Source organism: Arvicola amphibius, chromosome 4 (genome assembly GCF_903992535.2).
Source record: "Arvicola amphibius chromosome 4, mArvAmp1.2, whole genome shotgun sequence".
In the NCBI taxonomy this organism is placed as follows: domain Eukaryota; kingdom Metazoa; phylum Chordata; class Mammalia; order Rodentia; family Cricetidae; genus Arvicola; species Arvicola amphibius.
In genome coordinates, this window is record NC_052050.1 from 24801423 (window position 1) to 24823605 (window position 22183).

Sequence of the window (22183 nt, forward strand, 5' to 3'; positions counted from 1 at the left end):
CTTCAGCATTCACAGATTTTTTAAGTCTCTCAATCCTCATTAATGGTGCCAATGTAATTTTTTGAAAAGGCAAAATATTGACATAGAACCAATTGATTAGTTAGCTGTTCTTTCTACTGTTTCACCATTTCCCCAATCAGGTCCCAAATTTTAACCAAAATGATTCCACCCATCTCCCTTCCTCCCTGCCCCAACCCTCCCACCCCTAATGAATATACCAGTAATAGCCAAAAACTACACACATGCTAGGCTGTAAAAATGCAGTTAACACTATTGGGAAGAAGGCTGTGGGTTGTGGAGATGCTCTTTGAAGATAGACAGTATCTTTGCTCTCCCACACCCCAGTTCTGCAGGTTTTGTCCTTCATGGAAGGCCCTCTGCTTTCTTAGCAAAGCACAGAACGGGTTGCCTTGAAACACTTACCCCTTCCCCTCCACTGGGATGGGTGTGCAAACTATACAGCTTGAAACGAGTTAAAGCACTTGGGCTGCTGCTGCAGGGCACAGAAACTATGCTGGCTCTTCAAAGGACATCTTCTCAAGCCACCTCTATGGTGTCAAGACAAGTAGAACTCCTTCCCTCCCCACTTGGAACCCACAGTCGAAGGTGACAGGGGCTGGCACTCAAGAGGGCTAATTCTTGTCGTCTTTTTTGTCATCATCCTCTGAGGGGTAGGAATGCCACGTGAGCCTTTCCTCATAGAAGGATATGACAACCTGTGGGCACTTGACATTGGCTTCCTTGGCAGGGACCAGGTCAGCCTCATCAGAGTTTTTCCTGCAGAACAAAGCACAAAGAAACTTTGAGATCAGCTGCTGTCGTCTCCTAATTCGGATCACCCAGGGAATAGGGCCTTAAAAGTCTAAATTTTCAGACACAAACTAGGAAAACAGGACGCAAGCAGCATTTCCTGGGTGGATTTTGTCACACGATACCCTCAAAGATTTCCCTTTCTTCTGACAAAAATCCCCTCTAGGGGACTTTGTCAAAAGATGAGTCACCTGATTCAACTAGTTCTTTGGAAAAGGTCAAAGAAAGCTTAATTAGCATTCAGAAGGTAGATGGGAAGCAAAACTATATCCCAGCCAGTGCACACAGCTTTCTCTTTGTAAGAGGACTAATACTGATTGGGCACATTCCTGCTCACTCATAACATACTGTTTAAAACCCGCACACTATCGCCATGTATTTTAAAATAGTGCTCCAACATGAGAAGGTAGAAAACAAAGGTACTGTGATGTAATTCTCTATTATTTTTCCAAATTTTCATAGCCTAAAAATCTGAAAATGATATACATTATAGTAACTAGGAGTAAACTCCTATTCATTTATCTTCAGGTCACTGGGTCTGTCCCAGACAGAGGCAGCAGCATGGGGTAGGCAACAAATACACGACAGAATCTGACACAGCACCACCTCAAACCGGAACAAGAACAAGAACAAGACTCCAGAGCCACAGGGAACCAGAGAATAAGCTAATATGGTTAAGCTTCCACAAGAAATACCAAGAAGCCTAGGTGGTAGTGCCCCAGCACTTGGGAGGCAGAGACAGGTGGGTCTCCGTGAATTCAAGGCCAGCCTGGTTTACAAGAGCTAGTTCCAGGACAGGCAGGGCTGTTACACAGAGAAACCCTGTCTCAAAAAGCCAAAAAATACCAAGAAGATGGTGGAAAATGTACTAAATCCTTATGGGGTATCTAACCTATAACTCTCTTTTAAATGAACAATTGTGGGATAAATTTAAGCCCTTTTACTATGTAGAAATATTTTCTATGTCCATAAATAGACAGGTACCTTCACTTTCCTAGCAAATCAGGTCATAATAAAAATAATTTTATGTGTATAAGTGTTTTGTTTGAATATATGTTATGTACACCATATGTACACCTACACCCCGGAGTCTCTGGAACTGGAGTTAGAGAAGGTAGTGAGCTACAATGTGGTCACTGGGAACTGAACTTGAGTCTTCCGGAAGAGATTACTGAGCCTTCTCTCCAGCTCCATTTTTTAAAAGTGCATGGATGTGGTATTAGGGATGGAAGCTAGAGTCACATGTATGCTAAGAAAGCCCTCTACAACTATATCCTGAGCCATGGGTGTAAACATCACTTTTTGCTGTTGTTTGTTTGAAATAGGGTCTCTCTGTCAGTGGTTCTCCACCTTCCTAATGCTGTGACCATTTAATACAGTTCCTCTTATTGTGGTGACCTCAAGCATAAAGTTACTTTTGTTGCTATTTTGTAACATGATTTTACTGCAGTTATGAATTTTAATACAAATATGTTTTCTAATGGTCTTAGGTGACCCACAGACTAAGAACCACTGCTGAATGCAGTTCTGCAACTTGATATGTAGACCGGGCTTGCCTCAAACACAAGAGATCCACTTACCTCTACCACTGACTGCTGGGATTAAAGGCATGGACACACCTGGCCATGTGTAACTTTTTAAAAACCTTGGGTTTTTTTAATCAACATTCAATATTTTAGGGGTGAGGGAGTAGATGCTAGGAATTAAAACATGGGCCTTGCATATACTAGGCAAGCCCTCTACCAGTAAGTCAAATCCCCATCAAAAGGTTTGGATTTGTTTTCTGTTTTTATAGGGCTGGGGATCAAAGCCACAGATTTTATGTGTTAGCCACACCCCCTAGCCCAACACCAAAATTTTTTTTTTTTTTTTTTTTTTTTTTTTTTGGTTTTTCGAGACAGGGTTTCCCTGTAGTTTCTAGAGCCTGTCCTGGAACTGGCTCTTGTAGACCAGGCTGGCCTCGAACTCAGAGATCCGCCTGCCTCTGCCTCCCGAGTGCTGGGATTAAAGGCGTGTGCCACCACTGCCCGGCCCAACAACCAAATCTTAACTTTAGATACAGCAGTAAGATAACCAATAACCAATGCCCACCTGGCAGTGGTGGCACACACCTTTAATCCCAATATATGGGTTATTACTATACATATTACAATATTTGGGTTATTATGCAATATATGGGTTATTACAGCTGGCTCTTAGGTGTGTGTGTATGTTTATGCTTTTAAAACTTCATCTTGCCGGCACATGCCTTTAATCCCAGCACTCGGGAAGCAGAGGCAGGAGGATCTCTGTGAGTCCGAGGCCAGCCTGGTCTACAAGAGCTAGTTCCAGGACAGGCTCCAGAGCTACAACTTCATCTTACTCTAGGTCAGGCTGGCTTCCAACTTTTGATACCTGAGTACTGGGATTGTAAATGTGTAGAACCACACCCTAAAAAATATGGAGATACTCCTGTGACTCACACTGGTCACTTGCAGGGCAAGTGTATTTTAGCTAGACTACTTAACACACCATATTATTCAGTTTTTCTTCTCTAAGTTAGAAGAAATAAGCTAAATAAGTGTCAGAATCAGTACATACTGAAGGAACACACAGGAAGACAATAGGTAGTTAGTTCATTATAACCCATGTCTTTACCTGTACTGAAGTTAAAAACCTCATCAGTCATTATCTAGGGAAGAACCACCATAGACACAGTTCAGAGCAAGCTCTAGACCAATCAAAGGACAAAGCCTTGACAATCCTATTTTAATTGGCAATGGCTTAACACTTACTCCTCCTAGTCCGTCAAGGTGGCATGTCCCTGTAATCTCAGCACAGTCAGGGGCAGGAGGATTTCAAGCTCAATGCAAGCCTAGGCTAGAGTAAAACTGTCTCAAAAAGCAAAAATCAAACAAACGAAAACAGTTAATTACTTTTACTAACTTGAACTCCTCTTCACTGCTGTTTGAAAGTACTGTTATGTGCTGCTTGACAATGTTCTGGTCAGAAATGGACTGCAGATGAAAATTTTCCCATTGCTAGTGAAACTGTGGTTCATGCTAGTCACAGAACCCCACTACTATGCTGGCAGCACATAAAACAGCGAATGCAAGCGTGCTCAGCAGGTGACACTGGCTAGCGCTAACAAACTACCTCTGTCTCTCCTTAGACCAGGTCTGCACTATCACCACTAGTGTTTATTATAGAGAAGCAGCCTTGCATTACGTTCAGTAACAGCAAACAGTAGAGGCTTTACTGACCCCTGCTGGCTGATTTTGAAAATTTAGAATCTTCAAAACAAATTCTATAAATTCTTTCCTAACCCTCAAACAAGAACAGAATCCTGTTTATGGGGTCAGCCTGATCTTTACTAAGGAGGTGGCAGAGAAGGAGGGTGATTCAATCACATTTCAGAATTTTCTGTTTTACTCCACAGAACTGAAATGTGGTTCCTCTCCATAGTCTCTCCAACAGGGGGAAAAAAAAATCTGTAAATCCTAAGGGCCCCTACCTGTAACTCATGAGTCCAGGTTTGTAGTCAGGCCGAGGTTCACTATCGAAGGACTATGTCATCTTAAAGATTTCACACCTGGGCGACTGGAATTTCGAAGGTCCAGCTCTTTCCTCTGGCATAGAACAGATGGGGAGAAGGAAAAAACAACCATACAGAGCCACTGGTAGACTCACCATTTCATCAGGAACATGAGTTCTCCACTGGAGTCAGTAGCTCCAATAATCCGCTCAGGCTCCAAACCCCGGGCAAAGCCTCGTGGCTTTTCTGACTGTAAAAACCAGATGGGCAGAACAATTTTATTAGCATATGGTTACATCCAGAATAATTACTTCTGTGTTTCTTCAAAGGTAAATTACTTAAGATACTAAAGACAAAACATCTATCTTATATCTTTAGTGATCAGAACATTGAAAGTGATCTATTACAGGAAATGAATTCAGTTGCTGTCACGAGTCTCCAGTAACTGCTACATGTTACCATTCTTTTTAAAAAAGATTTTGAGTGCTCTATCTGCATATACGCCGTTATGCCAGAAGAGGGCATCGTATCCCACTATAGGTGGTTGAGAGCCACCATGGGATGGTTGGGAGTGGAACTCAGGACTTCTGAAGAGCAGTCAGTGCTGAGTTATCTCTCTCTCAAGCCCGTGCCTCATCATTCTTGCACCATGGATAAAAAGATTAGATTAGATCACTTTACAAGAGTAAGTCCCAAATCCTTTTTGTTGTTGTTCTTTTGTATGTTCACTGAGACACAGTCTCCTGTAGTCCAGGTCCTTGTCCTTGATCGTCTTGTGCTAGGATTACAGGTGTGTTCATGGTTGGCCCCCAAATCCTTTAAAACATTAGCTTATTTCTGAAGGACAGAGAGGACATGTATGACTGCTGAGATTCAAAAAGAAGTTCAAGCATGGTAGCTCATAACTGTAATCCTAACACTTAGAAGGCTAAGGAAAATTGCCACAAGTTTGAGGCCAGCCTAGGCTACATATTGAATTATAGGTCAGCCTAGGCTTCTATGCAAGACCTTATCTAAAATAAATAAATAAAAATTTAAAAGAAAAAAAAAAGAAGAGGAGGACCGGAAAGAGATGAGGTAGGATCAAACTGCTGGAATGATCTGGCCTCTGGCTGGAGAAGACTCCTATTCCAAGTCTTACCTCTTCTTTCTTCTTCTTTGGTTTGCTTTCTTCCCCCTTATCTTCAGAATCAGAATCAGCCTTGCGCTTGCCCCCCTCTGATTTGTCTGTCTCGTGAGCTGTTTTCTGTGACTGTAGAAACTCAGCAATAAGGTCAGGGCAGTCCAGGTTCTCTTCTGGCTCCCATGTGTTGTCCTCACTGAAATCAGCAAGGTTACAAGTCATGCTTCCACTTAAGTCAACATTTTTAACTAAGAGAAGAGCTAGTCTTGAAAGAGAGTTAAATGATAATGAACAGCTGATTTCTCTTCAAGATTAAGAACTTTCCTAGTAGGGGAGGGTACAGACCAAAAGGCTTAGAAATTTGCCTTCTTCAAGGAAAGACTACTTTGAAAAAGTGGGCTATCTGCTCCTCAGAATCACTGTCGTGGACTGGCAAGATGGCTCAACTGGAAAAATGAATCATCTGCCAAGCCTTAAGACCTGACTCTCATCCCAGGACTTACATGTGCACATACACAAATATAACAAAACAAAAGCCTGTCATATATTATAGTACTCTGCATTGCAGATCCTTCCTCAGTAGACTATCAGCTGTGGAGTTCAGGACTGAACCAAGGTATACCCACCACAGATGAGGTAACAAGCACATCATGACTCCTCATAGCAACTGAACTGACTTGTGTCAATGAAACTTACTCTGAGAAACCCTTCCACTTTAGAAGATATTCCACTTTGCCCTTGACAACTCGTCGATCGAGAACTTTTTCCACTACATATTCCTCTTCCTCTTCTTCTAGTACCTCCTCCACTTTCTTCTTGTTCTGTTTTTTTCCCATAGCACCCGCCAGCTTTCCGGTGTAAAGGGTGACACTGCTAAAATGACCAAGGAAATAAAAGCCATCAGGGCACACATACTGGATAAATCCTGGGCAGTGAGGGAAACCATAGGTGATGGACACTGTTTGGGATGCGCTACTTACCTCCAATTCACAACCATGTTTTGAGGTTTGCTAAGTTAGCCACAATTACTAATTTCACAGCAAAATTAATGTCTTTTCTGGGCAAGGACTTAATATGAAGCCCAAGCTGTCCTCAGCTTTCTAAGTGTTAGAATTATAGATATAAATACTACAATGTGTGGGAAGGATTTATAAATTCTTATATACATTTACAACTTTTATACTAAGTCTAATTTATATTAACACCTAATACCCCTTTGCCACAAAATACTGTTGGATCAGCTATATATATATATTTAATTATCTGACGTTTTTGGGGGGGCAGGCATGGACAGATAGGATCTCATATAGCCCAGGCTGGCTTTGAGCCCTTGATCTGGTCTCTACCTTTCAAGCACTGGGATTACAGCTGTGCTGCCGTCCAGCTAAAAGTCCCTTTAGTTTTTACTCTGCTTTTCTTGAACGCCACCACAGATCACAGCTTAAACTTAAAAAAAATTATTTTACTGCATTTACTCACTTAGTATGTATATGGGTGTCATGAGGTCAAGGAACAATTTGTGGGAGTCAGGTCCATATGGTTCTTGGGCTTGGCTAAGCCACCTCACCCAGGTTGGCCTGGAACTTGAGACATAGCAGAACATGACCTTGAACTTCTGATCCTGTCTCTTCCTCCCTGAGCGCTGGGATTATAAGTATACACCATATTCACCCATATGGTGCTAAAAGATTGAACCCAAGGCTTTGTGAACTATACAAGAAAGGCAAGAGAGCACTCTATCAACTGTGCTCCAGCTAACTTCCACTGTTCCCCTTTGGCAGTATTAGGAATTAAATTGTGGGTTTCAAGAATGCTAGGCATTAAGCTATAGCCTTAAATCACTAGTTTTTTTTTTACCTCGTTTATGTTATAATTTATTTCTAAGACTCAGGTCTGCTTAGAAAAGGCACCAAAATAGCTGTTTATTTAAGCTGAGTATTGTAATAATTTAGAAAAAAAGCAGGGGGACAAGAGGAAGGTAGCTATCACAGATGTTGTAGAGTTGATCTTCTTTGAGGCAAGACAATTTTGTACCATTGGTTCTCTCCTTTCACCTTCACATGGGTTCCACATAAAAAACAAGCCCATCTGGCTTGTACGGCGAATGCTTTACCTTGTAGGTTCTGAGTTTTATTCTTTCCTAAAACATGCTTTGGGCTGGAGAGATGGATCAGCAGTTAGGAGTACTGGCTGCTCGTCTAGAGGACCTGGGTTCAATTCTCAGCACCCACATGGCAGCTCACAACTGTCTGTAACTCCAGTTCCAGGGAATCTGACACCTTTACACACACACACTCAGGCAAAACACCAATACAGATGAAATAATTAAAAACAACAAACTCCAAGCTTCAACACATGAACACAACACACACCCACACACATAATTATATATGGGTGAAACAGCTTGTTCTTTCATGTCGAGACGTTGAAGTTGGTTTTGTTTGATGAAAATCTCCAAATGTGGCTGGGGATACAGGTCAGTTGGTGGAGAGCTTGTCTCACATGAATGAATTCCTGTATTTTAACCCAAAAAACTGGGCATGGTGGTGCACTAGTACGTGTGACCCTAGCAGAAGAACCAAGGAGTTCAAGGTTATCCTTGTCTATATAATACCCTAACTTCGGAAACATATAGGGACACACACACACACACACACACACACACACACACACACACACACACACATTTTATATATACACACACTTTTTTTTCAGGCCCCCCCACCAACAGGCGTTCTTTGTATAGCTTTGGAGCCTGTCCTGGAACTCACTCTGTAGACCAGGTTGGCCTCTAACCCACTGAGATCCTCCTGCCTCTGCCTCCCGATGCTGGGATTAAAGGCATGTGTCACCACTACCCAGCTTATATTTTTTCTAGTATATTTTTTTTATTCCTGCCAGGTGGAGGTGGTGATGCACTCCTTCAATCCCAGCACTCGTGAGGCAGAGGCAGGCAGATCTCAGTGAGTTAGAGGCCAACCTAGTCTACAAAGCAAGTTCCAAGATAGCTAGAACTGTTATACAGAGAAACACTGTCTCAAAAAACAAAAAAAAAAAAAAAAAAAAAAAAAAATTAGTTCTCTATAAATCTCTTACCTTTAGTATATTCAATTCTGATATTTTAATGTTTTTTAAAAAATTATTTTCTTCCTTCCTTCCTTTCTTTTCTGAGACATTGTTTCTCTTTTTTTCCCTGGCTATCCTGGAACTTGCTCTGTAGACCAGAGAGATATCCCATTTCCCAAAACATTCTTGGGTGCCATATTATAAAGTGTTCAGAATACCTTTAATGGAAAAAGTGCCCAAAAGCCTTAAAATTACCAATTTGTGTCAGTAGATGGTGCTGTAACATACCACAGTAAAACAAAATTGGCTAAAATCTTAGAAATGGACGATCAGTTATCCAGAACGAGATATAAAGAATGAAGCAGATGGGCCAGGTGTGGAGCACAGGCCTATAATCCCACAATATGGGAGGCAGAGGCAGGGGGATAAGGATTTTAAGGTCTACGTGGACTAGATTGAGGATTCTGTCTCAATCTCCTCATCTCCCCAGAGGAACATGGCAAACAAACCAAGACAAAGAAAGAGCACTGTTCTGCATTAGTTTAAAGCCCTAATCTGGGGTTAAACTGTTATTACCAGGGTCCTTGAACAAAGTTTTACTATATATGTAGAAACTCAAATTCTAGATATTGTGCTGAATTCTAGAGACTCAAGAAGATAAGAAATGGTCCCTACCTTTCTGAAGCTTAATGTAAGAAAAAAAAGGGCAACTTTTCCAAAGCTCAGAGGTAATCTGAACTTGACAGTATGCTATCCAAGAATGTTTTGAAAAACTGGACTCGGCAGTATAATGTTTAGCTTGTACATGAGTCCTTTGGTGTAACTCCCAGCAATGGAGAAAACAAACAAACAAATAAAACCATGCACAAAAGTGCCTATAACTGCAGGAGGTTTAATAGGAAAGGCAGGAAGGTTCCAAGTTATAGGCAACCTGAACTATAAGAGCAAACACACACACACACATACTAAAAGAATTTTAAAAAATTATTGTGCATGATGTATGACAGATATATGTGGGTGCACATACACCATGGTTTGGGTATGATAGTCAAAAGACAACTTTCAGGAGGCTGGCTTTCTCCTTCCAACAAGGTTGTTTGTTTATACAGAGTTTCTCTCTATAGACCTGGCTGTCCCAGAACTCTCTGTAGATCCTCCTGCCTTTGCCTCCAGAGTGCTGGGATTAAAGGCTAGTGCCACCTCTGCTTGACCCAACGCAAGTTCGAAGGATGAAATTCAGATCAACACTTGTGCACAGCAAGCACTTTTACTCACGGAGCCACCTTGCTGCCCCTCTCTCCCACCCCAGGATCCTTCTGTGTTGTCTTGGCTGTCCTGGAACTCGCTCTGTGGACCAGGCTGGCCCTGAGATCTGCCTGCCTCTGCCTTCCGAGTGATTAAAATTAAAAGCACGGGTCAAAGAAAGAACACTGTAATTTCTCACGAACCTTCCCTAGGGCCAATTATATATACAGAAGAGGACTGGCAGACTTGAAGACCTGCGTTCCACCTTCAGATCCCACAAGGTAGCAGGAAGAGAACCAACTCCGGACAGACTGCCATCCATGTACCAGCATGTGCATGCATGTATATACATGCACAAACACAATAAATACAAATTTAAAAGTTTTATGAGGAATAATGCTTGCTGTTTTTCTTTCAGGTAGAGATTAAATCTAAGACCTTGCATGTGCTAGATCTTTAAGCATTCTATCACTGAACCACATCACAGCCCCTTATTTTCAGACACTCTTGCTAAACTGCCCAGCTGGCTTTAAACTTGAGCTCCTCCTGCCTCTGAATCAGAATAGTTGGGATTGACAGTGTACTACATCTAGTTCTTAATATATGTGCCTGTATATTTACTGATTTATTTTGTGTATATGTGTATTAGACACAAAATTAAGCATTTTGTTTTGCTTCTGAAGTTTGTATTAACTACTCAAAGAAATAGGAAAGGCACAAGAAACCTGTGAAGCCATTGTAGACACAGGTTCCAGTCGACAAAAGCATGGGCAAAGGCTGGGGAGGGATTTCAGTTGGTAAAGCACTTATCATGCAAGCATGAGGATCTGAGTTGGATCTCCAGGCCACTTCTAACACAGGCACAGGGGTGTGTGTTTCTAATTTCAGGGTAAGGGAGGCAGAAATGTGTAGAGCTACCTAAGAACCTCTAGGACATCTATATGCAAACACACAGCTACACAAGACAGAAGTGGTAGTGTTCATCTGTGATTCTAGAGATAGATCTTCCAGATGACTTGAGTTGGGCTCTGTAACTGTAACTCCAGCTCCAGGGGATCTGACACCTCTGGCCTCCCCAGGCACCTGCATACACCCACATGCAGACACACAGCTACACAAAATCAGAAGTGGCAGGGTGCATCTGTGATCCTAGAGACAGAACTGCTAGGAAACTAGGCCAGCTAGCCTAGAGTACAAAGCCTAACAGAAAAAGAGATCCTGCCTCAAATAAGATGGATAGAGTCCAACCACCACGTGCATTAAGGTGTGCGCGTGCACACACGCACACACACTTTTTTTTAAAACCCATTAAACTGCTGGGCGTGGTGACACATACCTTTAATTCCAGCACTAGAAGAATGGGAGGCAGAGGCAGGCGAGTCTCTTAAGAGTTTAAGGACAGTCTGATCTACAGAGTTGAGTTCCAGGACGGCTAAGACTATACACAGAGAAACTCTGCCAAGGGAGGAAATAAAGTTACTAATAACTGTGATCCTCCTATAGTGGATGCTAGTAACTGAGGGTCCTCTGTAAGAACAATATACTTTTTTTGGTGACAGGTTTCTCTATGTAGCCTTGGCTGGCCTGAATCTCAAGAGATCTGACTGCCCCTGCCTCTCCAGTGCTGAGGTTAAAAGGTGGCATGAAGCCGGGCGGTGGTGGCGCACGCCTTTAATCCCAGCACTCGGGAGGCAGAGGCAGGCGGATCTCTGTGAGTTCGAGGCCAGCCTGGTCTACAAGAGCTAGTTTCAGGACAGGCTCTAAAAAAGCTACAGAGAAATCCTATCTCGAAAAACCAAAAAAAAAAAAAAAAAAAAAAGGTGGCATGACCCACTGCACCCATTACAGTACACATTCTTAACGGTGAGTGTAGATGTGCACATGTGGAAGTTTGAGGACAACCTGGCTAGAGTTAGTTCTCTCCTTCAATCTTTGTTTTCCCAAGGCTAAATTTCTTGTTTCTTCATGCTATACTGTATTACCAGGCTATTTGGCCACCCAGCATCTGAACAATTCTTCACTCCGCCTCTCATCTTGCTGTAAAAGGTACTTGGGTCTGAACCATTTTACTAACTGAGCCATGACATTTCCCAGCCCCTTAGATCTCCATTTTCAGCATTCAATGGTATGTACAAAGATGCTTGAACTCTTTTGTTTTTTGAAACAGTGTTTCTCTGTCTAGCCTTTGCTATCCTGGAGCTCCTTTTGTAGATTAGACTGGCCTCAAACTCAGACACCCCCCCCCCCCCAACACCTCTGCTTCCCAAATGCTGGAACTAGCTCTTGTAGACTAGGCTGGCCTCGAACTCACTGAGGTCCGTCCGCCTCTGCCTCCCTAGTACTGGGATTCCGCCCTGCCATTCTCTTAACAAGTGCAAAACACTCTTTTTGCATAATAACCATACTAGGGTGGGACAGATGGCTCAGCAATTAAGAGCTCCTGCAGTGCTTACAGAGGATTATCTGAGTTTGCTTGCTAGCACAACTGTGTAACTCCAGCTCTAGGGGATCCCTCTCCTGGCCTCTGCAGTATCCCCACGTACACATACCCACACTGAGCTACAAAATTTCAACAAACAAAACAAAATCTCAGGGCTGGAGAGGTGGCTCAGTAGTTAAGCGCACTGGCTGCTCTGCTCTTCCAGAGGACCTGAGTTTAATTTCCGGCACTCACATGGGGCCACACTGTATTGTTTCATTCAGTCAGAACCCCACAGTTTCTTCAAGACCTAGCCTAAATGGTATTTCTCCCATAAAGCTCACCCAACCTAACCAAATATTTCTCCTTCCCTTGGGATCCCCAAAGCATTTTGTTTCTATTTTCCCTCAGAATTCTGAGCCCTGTGCAAATTATGAACATTGTATGCCTAACAAAGATGTTTCAAAACCAAATAATCAGGAAATAAAAGTACAAAGCTGTCAGCTTTTTAGGAGTGACAATCAAGAAACCCAGAACTGAAAACAAGGACAAGGTATCTTTGCTATAATAACTGGCATCTACACACTAGTAATCAAAACAGAAATGAAGGCACACACAGTAGTACAGTATGCTTTGGTGCCAGTCACATTTCCAAACTGCTTTTAGTTGGCTTTTTATTTGGCTGTTTGTGAAGCAAATGTTTTTCAGATGCAAATCTGGATGAAAAACAGGAACCATGTACACATTAAACAGGGGTAGCAGTTTGTTTTTGCTTTTTGAGCATGGTTGTGGGAACAGAATTGGTTGGAACAGATTAAATCCAGAGCAAATCCACATGCTTTTTCCCCTGCTCCCCTTGTTTGTGCCAGGGTCTCAACTCTGTAGCCTAGGTTGGCCTCAAGTATGTGACTCATCTCCGCCACCTGTATTTAGTGTTTGTAGCAGGGAGCACAGGGACAGAGGGTAACTTTCAGAAAGGCAGGTCCCTCCTTCTAATATGTCGGTCCTGGGATCAAACACAAGTTATTAATCAGGATTTGTGGGAAGTGTCTTTTTCCACCAAGTTAGCTAGAAAGTCTAGCCTGTTTTTTCAGACAGAGTATTACTTTATAGTCCAGGCTAGCATGGACTCATTATTTAGACCAGACTTTCTTCAAACTTGAGAGAAGTTTTCCCTGTGCTGCTTCCTTCAGTGATGTATTATAAGCATGGGTCACCATGCCTAGCTGTGAAATTATTCAACTTTACCCAAGAAATTAGTTGTGGTCTTCTTTTTTTTTTGGGGGGGGGGGGGTCTTCGAGACAGGGCTTCTCTGTGTACCAGCCACAGCTATCTTGGAACTCGCTCTATACACCAGGCTGGCCTTGAACTCAGAGATCTGCCTGCCTCTGCTTCCCAAGCACTGAGAGATTAAAGGCATAAACCAACATTGCCTAGCTGACATTAAGGATTTTGTAGTACAGCTCAATGACAGAACACATGGGTTTTAGAGTTTAATTCAGTACACTTTTACCACCAGAAAAAGAAAACAAAAACCAGCCCAACGTTCCCCAAATTTAGTCTAGAAGCTTGTAGAAGCTGTAGAAAGCTTGCCAAACTTGGATGCAGTTCAGTGTGCCTGTTTGCCTAACATGTAAAAGGCCCTGGATTCAATTCTTTAGATTGCAAAAAGTAAGCAAAGACACACACATAAAAACAAAACTAAACTAGGTATGGTGGTACATACCTATAATCTCAGTTCAAGGCCAATCTGGGCTACATAGTGAGTTTTAAGCCAATTTGCGACATAGAAAAGAAAATCTACACATACCAATTTCTGCTAGGTCTAGTCCCCAAAATTTAGAAAATGGGGCTATCAAGCTGGTTCAGTGGGTAAAGGTTTCTGTCTTAAAAGCCTAACAGCTGCAGTTCAATCACCAGAATTTGCCTAACAGTACAAGAGAAGGACACCAAGTTGTTCTTTCATCTCCACAAGTATATCATGGCACACTCCCTACCCCACTTTTAAAAATACTAAAACAACACTGAATGTGCTGGCATACTTAATCCCAGCACTCAGGAGACAGAGGCAGGGAGAACTCTGTGAATTTGAGACCAGACTGTTGTGTGTATCAAGTTCTAGGACATCCAGAGATACAGAGTCAGAACCTGTTTCAAAATATAAAACAATAAAGACATAAATATAAAAAACGCCTTTAACCCCAGTAGTTGGGGGGCAGAGGCAGCAGACCTCTGAGTTCGAGGCCAGCCTGGCCTACAGGGTGAGTTCCAGGACAGCCAGGGCTACACAGAAAAACAAACAAAAAGGGCCTTTTACTCCAAAAGAATTGTCCAGAGGGTTGCAGATGTAGTTCAGCAGGTAGTAAGTGTTTCGCATGCAAGTCTGATGGGTGAGTTTGATCCCCTGAACCCATGTTAGAAGAATGAACTTCTCAAAATTATCCCATACACCCACTGCACACACATTATTTTACCTGCTCAGAAAAATACCTAGGAGGGTAAAAATTTACAATTTTAATGTTATTTATCAAAGAGTGACCAATCAGAAAACCAGAAGTGACTGAAGATCTCCTATGGCCACAAATCTTTACTAAGGAGCAAGTGGTTTCAACACAGGGGTTTCCCCTAGGCCTTGACCGCCGTTTACGACTGGAGTCTTTTCAATATATCGTTTTCATATATAGCTAGAAAGCATCCAAGGAGGGGCACAGGCACTAATTTCTTGATCGCAGTCATACATCTATCCCAAAACCTTAGATTGTTTGAAATCATTCCAAACTGCTGACATGATTCTTAACCCAAAACTGGAGAGGATACCTTATGGTCTAGTAAAACTCATTCTTTTTTCTTGGTGTTTTGAGACAGGGTTTCTCTCAGAGATCTACCTGCCTCTGCTTCCTGAGTGCTGGGATTAAAGGCCTGTGCCACCACTACCCAGCTGTAAAACTCATTTTTAAGAATTATTTTGAACACAATTCAGTGGCAGATAACTTGGGAAAAGTAAGTTCCATATTTCATATACTTTTTAAAAATTTATTTCATTGGTATTGCTTTTTGCCTGCATGTATGTCTGTGTGAGGGTGTCATGGAGTTAAGAGACAGTTGTGAGCTGCTATGTGGGTGCTGGGAATAGAATCCCGGTCCTCTGGAAGAGCAGTCAGCGCTCTTAACCTCTGAGCCATCTCTCCAGCCCTCATATACTTTTTTTTTTTTTTAAGTAAAAATAGTATTACTGTGTGTGCCAACGCCTGCTTTTGTGGGTTACTGCCCACACCCTCATGTGTAGCTCGGAGGACAATTTTCTGGAATAGGTTCTTTCTTTCCACATTTACCTGGGATCCAGGGGGTTAAACTGAGGTCTTTAGGATTGGCCAGCGAGAGCAAACACTTTCCATCTGATGAGTCTTGCCTTTTTCTTACAGCCTCCCAACTCACACTACAGACCCCTTACTAGGCAGAAAGTAGCCCCTTTACTGGAAGTCAAGAAGGTCTTGAACTTCTGACCCTCTGTGCTAAGATTACGTGTACATGCCACCAGTTATGTGGTACTGGAGACTGGATCCAGGGGTCTGCAGCCCACTAGGCACACACTCTGCAAACTAAGCTACACCCCCCAGGCACCCCCTTTTTCTTCCTATTTTACACGATGATTCTCTGAACCTCCACTTTCCTTGTCCCAAGAACTCCTTTCCACAAGGTCAAGAAAATGTCTGACCCCTCGCTCCCAGATTTGTTCAACAGATCTCTTCTCCATTAGCACACCTTGAGCAGCCCAAGCCCCCTTGTCCAAGTTTCCTGGAAGTTACTTCTTCGTGACCCTAGCAAGAGAAATTCCTCCGATAGTGTCAGTTGGACTCAATACCCTCAGGTTCCCTTTCTTTCCTCCAAGCGCTACCGGGATTGCCCGCGACTGCCACCGTGTCCGCTTTCTCGGGTTACATTTCTAAACCTTTAGTGGACGAAGAGTGATCCGTGCCATACACACTCAAAGCACCAAGCCTGTCCCCTTCTCGAGGTCCTAAAGTTTTTCTTCTCCCGCCCAACTCCAGAGTCGCTCACTGGAGTCAAACAATCTCCGTCCAAGCTCCTGAAGAGCTGACCCAGCGACAGCTCGGCTCTTCAGGAACCACTTGGCTCCGGGGCTCCGGATCCGCAGCCCCGCCCTCTCCAGACTCCCGCAACCCGCGAGCTCTGCGCGGGAAGCGGACTCTTCCGGCGCTGGGCCCGGCCGCGCCCCCAACTCCTCTCGCTCCAGTCTTCCGTTCCCGGCCCTCGACCGCCCGCGGCCTCCCGCCGCCGTCGCGCCCCCTCCCCCCGCCTCCAGCCCGCCACTTCACCTCGTAGCAGCGCCCGAGAGTCCGAGAGGAATCGGTACCGCGCTCTTAGCGCGTGGCGTCGGGCGGCCGGAGGGAGTAGCGCCCAGAGGAGCAGAAAGCAGTGCGGCCGCAGTCGAACGCCGATCTGAAGCGGCGTACCGCAGGCCCCACCAGCGGCCCTCCCCTCAGCCGAACAAAAGAGCCTCTCACTCTGCGCTGCCCGCCGCCTGCACCGCGCAGACGCGATGACCCGCCACACGGCATCATGGGACTCAGAGTCTGTCCAAGACTACAAGTCCCAGAGTGCCGCGCGAGGTTCGGGCCGCCCGCCCCACTTTCAAGGGCTGTCGGGCATTTTCGTAGTTTTGTTTTTCTTTTAAACTGGAAAGGCGGGGTCGACTGTAGTCTAGAAAGTTTGTGGGTAGTGGTGGTGGTTTGTTTGTTTCATAACAGGATGTGTAGCCCAGCTGGCTTCGAACTCGTGGCCTTTCTTTTGCCTCAATTCAAGATTACAGGCGTCCGCCACTATTCCTTAGTCAGTCTACCCAGAACTTCTGTGTTTGGAAACTAGCCCCTTGATATTTGATCCGGAAAACCATTTGCCTCTGGGCAGTTCCATAATTAACAACCTCTGCCATTAAAAAATAATCTTAACTGCCAGGGGTGGTGGTGCACAGTTTTAATCCCAGCACTCTGGAGGCAGAGACAGGCATATTTCTGTGAGTTCGAGGCCAGCCTGATCAACAGAGCGAGTTCCAGAACAGCCAGGACTCACAGAGAAACCCTGTCTTGAAAAAAAAAGGGGGGGGGGGCTGGTGAGATGGCTCAGAGGTTAAGAGCATTACCTGCTCTTCCAAAGGCCCTGAGTTCAATTCCCAGCAACCACATGGTGGCTCACAACCATCTGTAATGGGGTCTGGTGCCCTCATCTGGCCTGCATGCATACACGCAGACAGAATATTGTATACATAATAAATAAATATTAAAAAAAGAAAAAAACTTAACATATTCATTGCCTGACATTTATCAAATCTCTACCTTTCAGTAATGTCCAGCAAACTCTGTAATCTTTTATCTTCACCTCGCTGAGGTTCCTACTCCTCAGCCTTGAATGAATCACTTTCCCGTTCAGAAAGCACTAAATTGGTAGTCATCACCGGCACGCCCTGAATTTTCTTTTCCTTTCCCTCTCTCTTCCCATATCTGTTCTCTCTCCTCTTCTTTCTCTCTCTCCTTCCTCTTTCTATTTTTGTTTTGCTTTGGCTATTATTATTTATTTATTCGTGGTGGGTGGTCAGGGTCTCAAGGAAGCCCTAGCTAGCCTTGAACTCTTGAGTCTCCTGCCTCCACTTCCCAAGTGCTGGAGTTAAAGGTATGTGCCACCACATGCAGAAATTTTCCTTTATTGTCTGTACCAATGGGTGACTTTTATGGGGACTCCTCCATCTCCATGATACTCCTTATCTAGCTAATTAAGCAAAACCTATGGTTGTCATTCTTGTGTGTGTGTGTGTGTGTGTGTTTGTGTGTGTGTGTGTTTGGGACAGGGTTTCTCTGTAACTTTAGAGCCTGTCCTGGAACTAGCTCTTGTAGACCAGACTGGCCTCGAACTCACAGAGATCCACCTGCCGCTGCCTCCTGAACTCTGGGTTTAAAGGCATGCACCACCACGGCCTGGCTTATAGTTGTCATTCTTTAATGAGTGTCCTAGTTGGCTTTCATCTGGGTCACTGCAAACTTTTGAGCTGTAAACTCCAGTAAGAATGGAGACACTCCCTTCTATGGCTCACTATGTCTACAACTCCCCATAAAACCCTTGATATGTATTGCTGGCATTCACATGTCCCTGTTTTCCTCAGGTGATTAAATGAAGAAACGAGATTTCCTCCTCCCTGACAGAAAATAGAACTGATCAGACTTTCCAAGGTCAGGTGTGATGCTCCGTGCCTCTTAATCCTAGTACTCAGGAGACTGAGGCGGGAGAATTGCTGTAAGTTTAAGAACAGCTTAGGCTATGTAGGGAGTTCCAGGACAGTCTAGGCTGCAAGTGGCAGCCTGTCTCAAAACAAAACAAAACAATGACAACTTTCCTGTCAAAACACAAAGACGAGAGAGCACGAGAGAGCGAGAGAGCGAGCGAGCGAGCGAGCGAGAGAGAGAGAGAGAGAGAGAGAGAGAGAGAGGCTTAGCTCAGCAATACCATACACAAATTTATTTAAAAGAGACCAATTCTTTCTGAAAATATTTGGGTTGAGCCTCCAAAGATAGGCAGCAATCCACCTATTCTCTCCTGATGTGCTGATGTGAATGCTTTGGATAACTTTGAAAGTGAGAATATTAGTACTACTTTTAGCTTTGCTTCATCTTGTCTTGGTGCTGGGGATCAAATCCAGGGCCTTGGGTCTGGTAAGAAAGCACTTACACAGGCCTGGGGAGATGGGCCATGAGCGCCACTCCACTCAAAGCTTAAGACATTATCACTGAGTTTGTACCCCAGCGCTAGGAGTCCTGGCTTCCTTCCTTCTCTTCTTGGCCCTGAATCTGGAACCATGTGCAGAACAAGCCAGCACTCTCTAGCTGGGCACTACCCCCAGCCTCTCCAGTCCAGGTGAAGGGTGTTTGGTTGTGTTTTGTGTTTTGGCTTGTTTTAGAGTCTTCCACACAATTTGTGTCTTCCACACAAATTCCTTGGCCTTGATCTCTGCACCTCAGCCTCCCTGATTGGTTCTCATAGTCTGCACTGGTGAATAGGTACCTCAGCCTCCCTGATTGGTTCTCATAGGTCTGCTCTGGTGAGACCAGTGCATAGGTACCTCAGCCATTTGTCCCAGGGCCTGAGCACCAGGTTCAGCGCCAGATAAATGAAAAAATAAAAAGGAAGGACATGCCTGTTCCTAGGTACGTGTGGTGGAGGAGGAAGTTTATTGTAGATAAGAGAGAGCGTGGCCAGAGGCAGAGACATCTGGGAGAGTGCAGAACGGACATGACCCTGAGCCATGTGAGGAGATGGGGAAGGGAAAGACGGAGAGAAGGAAAGAGGAGGAGAAAAGAGTAGAACGGGGTTGGGGGAGGTTTATCAGCCAAGAGGGCAAAAGTTAACAAAATGGGCGGGTAACAAAAAATGGCTGGGGGAAGGGCAGCCCAGACCCTGGGCTGGAGAACTGGGGAGCGGGAGCGGGGCGGGGGAGGGTAAAGGGCAGGGTCTGTCCGTCTTATCCTGTAACAAGTCGGGACTGAGGGATGCTGGGAGAACCTGGAGGCCAGGTCTGTTTTGATATGTTAAATTGGTACCTCAGCCGTACGTCCAGGGTTTGAGGCTTAACATGCACCACCCCCCAGCCAAGCTTCGTTAAATTCTTGATTGGAGGTGGGAATTATAATCTCAAGTTTATTGCATTTCCAATAGCCAAGTCATGTTCCTGTCAGCATCAAATGTTGCCACCCCCAAGTCCCTACGTTAAGCTGAATTCCACTCTTCATGTGAATGCACTGGCTGCTCTTCCAGAGGATCCGGTCAGCAGCACCCACGTGGCTGCTAACAACTGCCTGCAACTCTAGTTCCAGGGGGTCTGACAACCTCACACAGACATGCATGTAGACGGAGCACGAATGCACACAAAATAAAACATTAATTAATTAAAGAAAAGAAAAGAAAGAAAACCAGGTAGTGGTGGCACACGCCTTTAATCCCAGAACTGGGGAGGCAAAGGTAGACAGATCTCTGTGACTTTGAGGCCAGTCTGGACTACAAATTGAGTTCCAGAACAGTTAGTGAGGGCGGCAGCCAGCGCTTTTCAGAACTCACAGAAATGTGCCTGCCTCTCCCTCCCAAGTGCTGGGGCTTTTTTTTTTTTTTTCTCCTGTATCCTGGGCTAGCTTCTGATTGTGGCTAAGAACTGTTGGGTCTCAAACCCGAGAGGAATCGCTGAGGTGCCTATAAACATAGTAGAGCAGACAGTGGTATCCAGGTCTCTCTGCATCCCTCAGTACCTACCTGTTACAGGGCCCTCGTGGCTGGAACACCACTTACCCCTAGCTCTTCCCCCAGCTGCCCTGCCCTATATAATGCAGCCATTTTGGATACTTGATTTCGTCTACCCTTTTACCCTTCAGACCTTTTACCCTGTCCGTCGTCTGTCGTGTTCCCCTGTCCGTTCCACCCCCCCCCCCCACTCCTGTGGCTCAGGGTCACACCTGCTCTGGACTCTCCCAGATGCCTCTGCCTCTGCTCTCCCTTTTATCCACAATAAACGTCCTCCTCCACCAAACCTAGCTGCAGTCCTTTCCTTTCCTTTTTATTTCTTTTTTACATTCAAAAACCTTGAATTTCCGTTCCTGCAGCCTCATCCTCTAAAGAACTGGGATTACTGGAGTTTGAGCCCCCAGCCCCAGTTTGGTTAGCTACCTGAAATCCAATTGTAAAAGATGTATTCATTCTGGAGTTAACAATGTAGTCTCTTATAAAACATAGTACCATTGCTGGGCGGTGGTGGCACTCGGGAGGCAGAGGCAGGCAGATCTCTGTGAGTTTGCGTCTAGTCTGGTCTATAGGAGTGAGTTCTAGGATGGCCAAGGCTACACTGAGAAACCCTGTCTTGTGGGGTTAAAAAAAAAAAAGCAAAACAATGTAATATGTTTAAGAGTTTCAGAGACATTTCTTCTCTTTCATAGTGTGTGATTTGTTTGATTTTTCTCATCAGTTCACTGATAGTTGAGTTTGATTAGAATATGTACTTTTAAGTCCCATGCCTCTGACTTTGATTAGTTTGGTTTTTGTTTGTTTGTTTGTTTGTTTAAATTGTGGGGTCTTGAGACTGTAGAAATGGCTCAGCGATTAAGAGCTTTGGCAGCTCTTCCAGAGGTCCTCTGTTCGATTCCCCCACCCACATGGTGGCTCACAGTCTGTGATGACCTCTTCTGGTGTGCAGGTGTATGTGCAGATAGAGCACCATATACATAGAATAAATACATTTAAAAAAATTGTGGGAGTCTTTTGCAGCTTAGCTTGACATTAGAACTCTAGTTCAGCCTCCCCAGTACTGGGATTATACATGTGTCACCAGGCCCAGCTTTTAAAATAGATTTTATACACAAAGGCTGGAGGTGTTTTTTTTAATATTTATTTATTTATTTATTTATTATGTATACAATATTCTGACTATATGTATGCCAGAAGAGGGCACCAGACCTCATTACAGATGGTTGTGAGCCACCATGTGGTTGCCGGGAATTGAACTCAGGACCTTGGGAAAAGCAGACAATGCTCTTAACCGCTGAGCCATCTCTCCAGCCCCCTGGAGGTGTTTTTAACATGTATGCATCTTGACTGTGACCTGCACGAAATCTTCCATGGTATCATGTTGCTGGCGTTCAATATGTTTTTTAAAATAATTTATTTATTTTTATTTTATGTGCTTTGGAGTTTTGCCTGCATGTATGTCCGTGTGAGGGTGTCAGGTCTTTGAGTTACGGTCTGTAGTGAGCTTCCATGTGGATGCTGGAAACTGAACCCTGGGCCACTGGAAGAGCACTCAGTGCTCTTAACTGCTGAGCCATCTCTTCAGCTGTGCAGTATGTTTTTCAGTATTTTGAAGTTTGGATTGTTCCATTTGTTTGAGGCTGTGGTTGTTACTGCCCAGCATTTATATATAATATATATATATATATATATATATATATATATATATAT

At 44.1% G+C, this 22183-nt stretch overlaps 1 protein-coding gene across 1 annotated transcript; it reads right to left on the minus strand.

Annotated features, from left to right (window-relative positions):
• Nucleotides 1-204: 204 nt before the first annotated feature.
• Cbx1 (chromobox 1) lies at nt 205-16735 on the minus strand. Its single transcript, XM_038326414.1, has 5 exons — nt 16516-16735; nt 6144-6320; nt 5466-5643; nt 4480-4574; nt 205-777 (listed from the first exon to the last, which is right to left on the minus strand). The coding sequence occupies exons 2-5, from the start codon at nt 6281-6283 to the stop codon at nt 633-635; spliced, it is 558 nt and encodes a 185-aa protein (XP_038182342.1). The 5' UTR covers nt 6284-6320; nt 16516-16735; the 3' UTR covers nt 205-632.
• Nucleotides 16736-22183: the final 5448 nt, after the last annotated feature.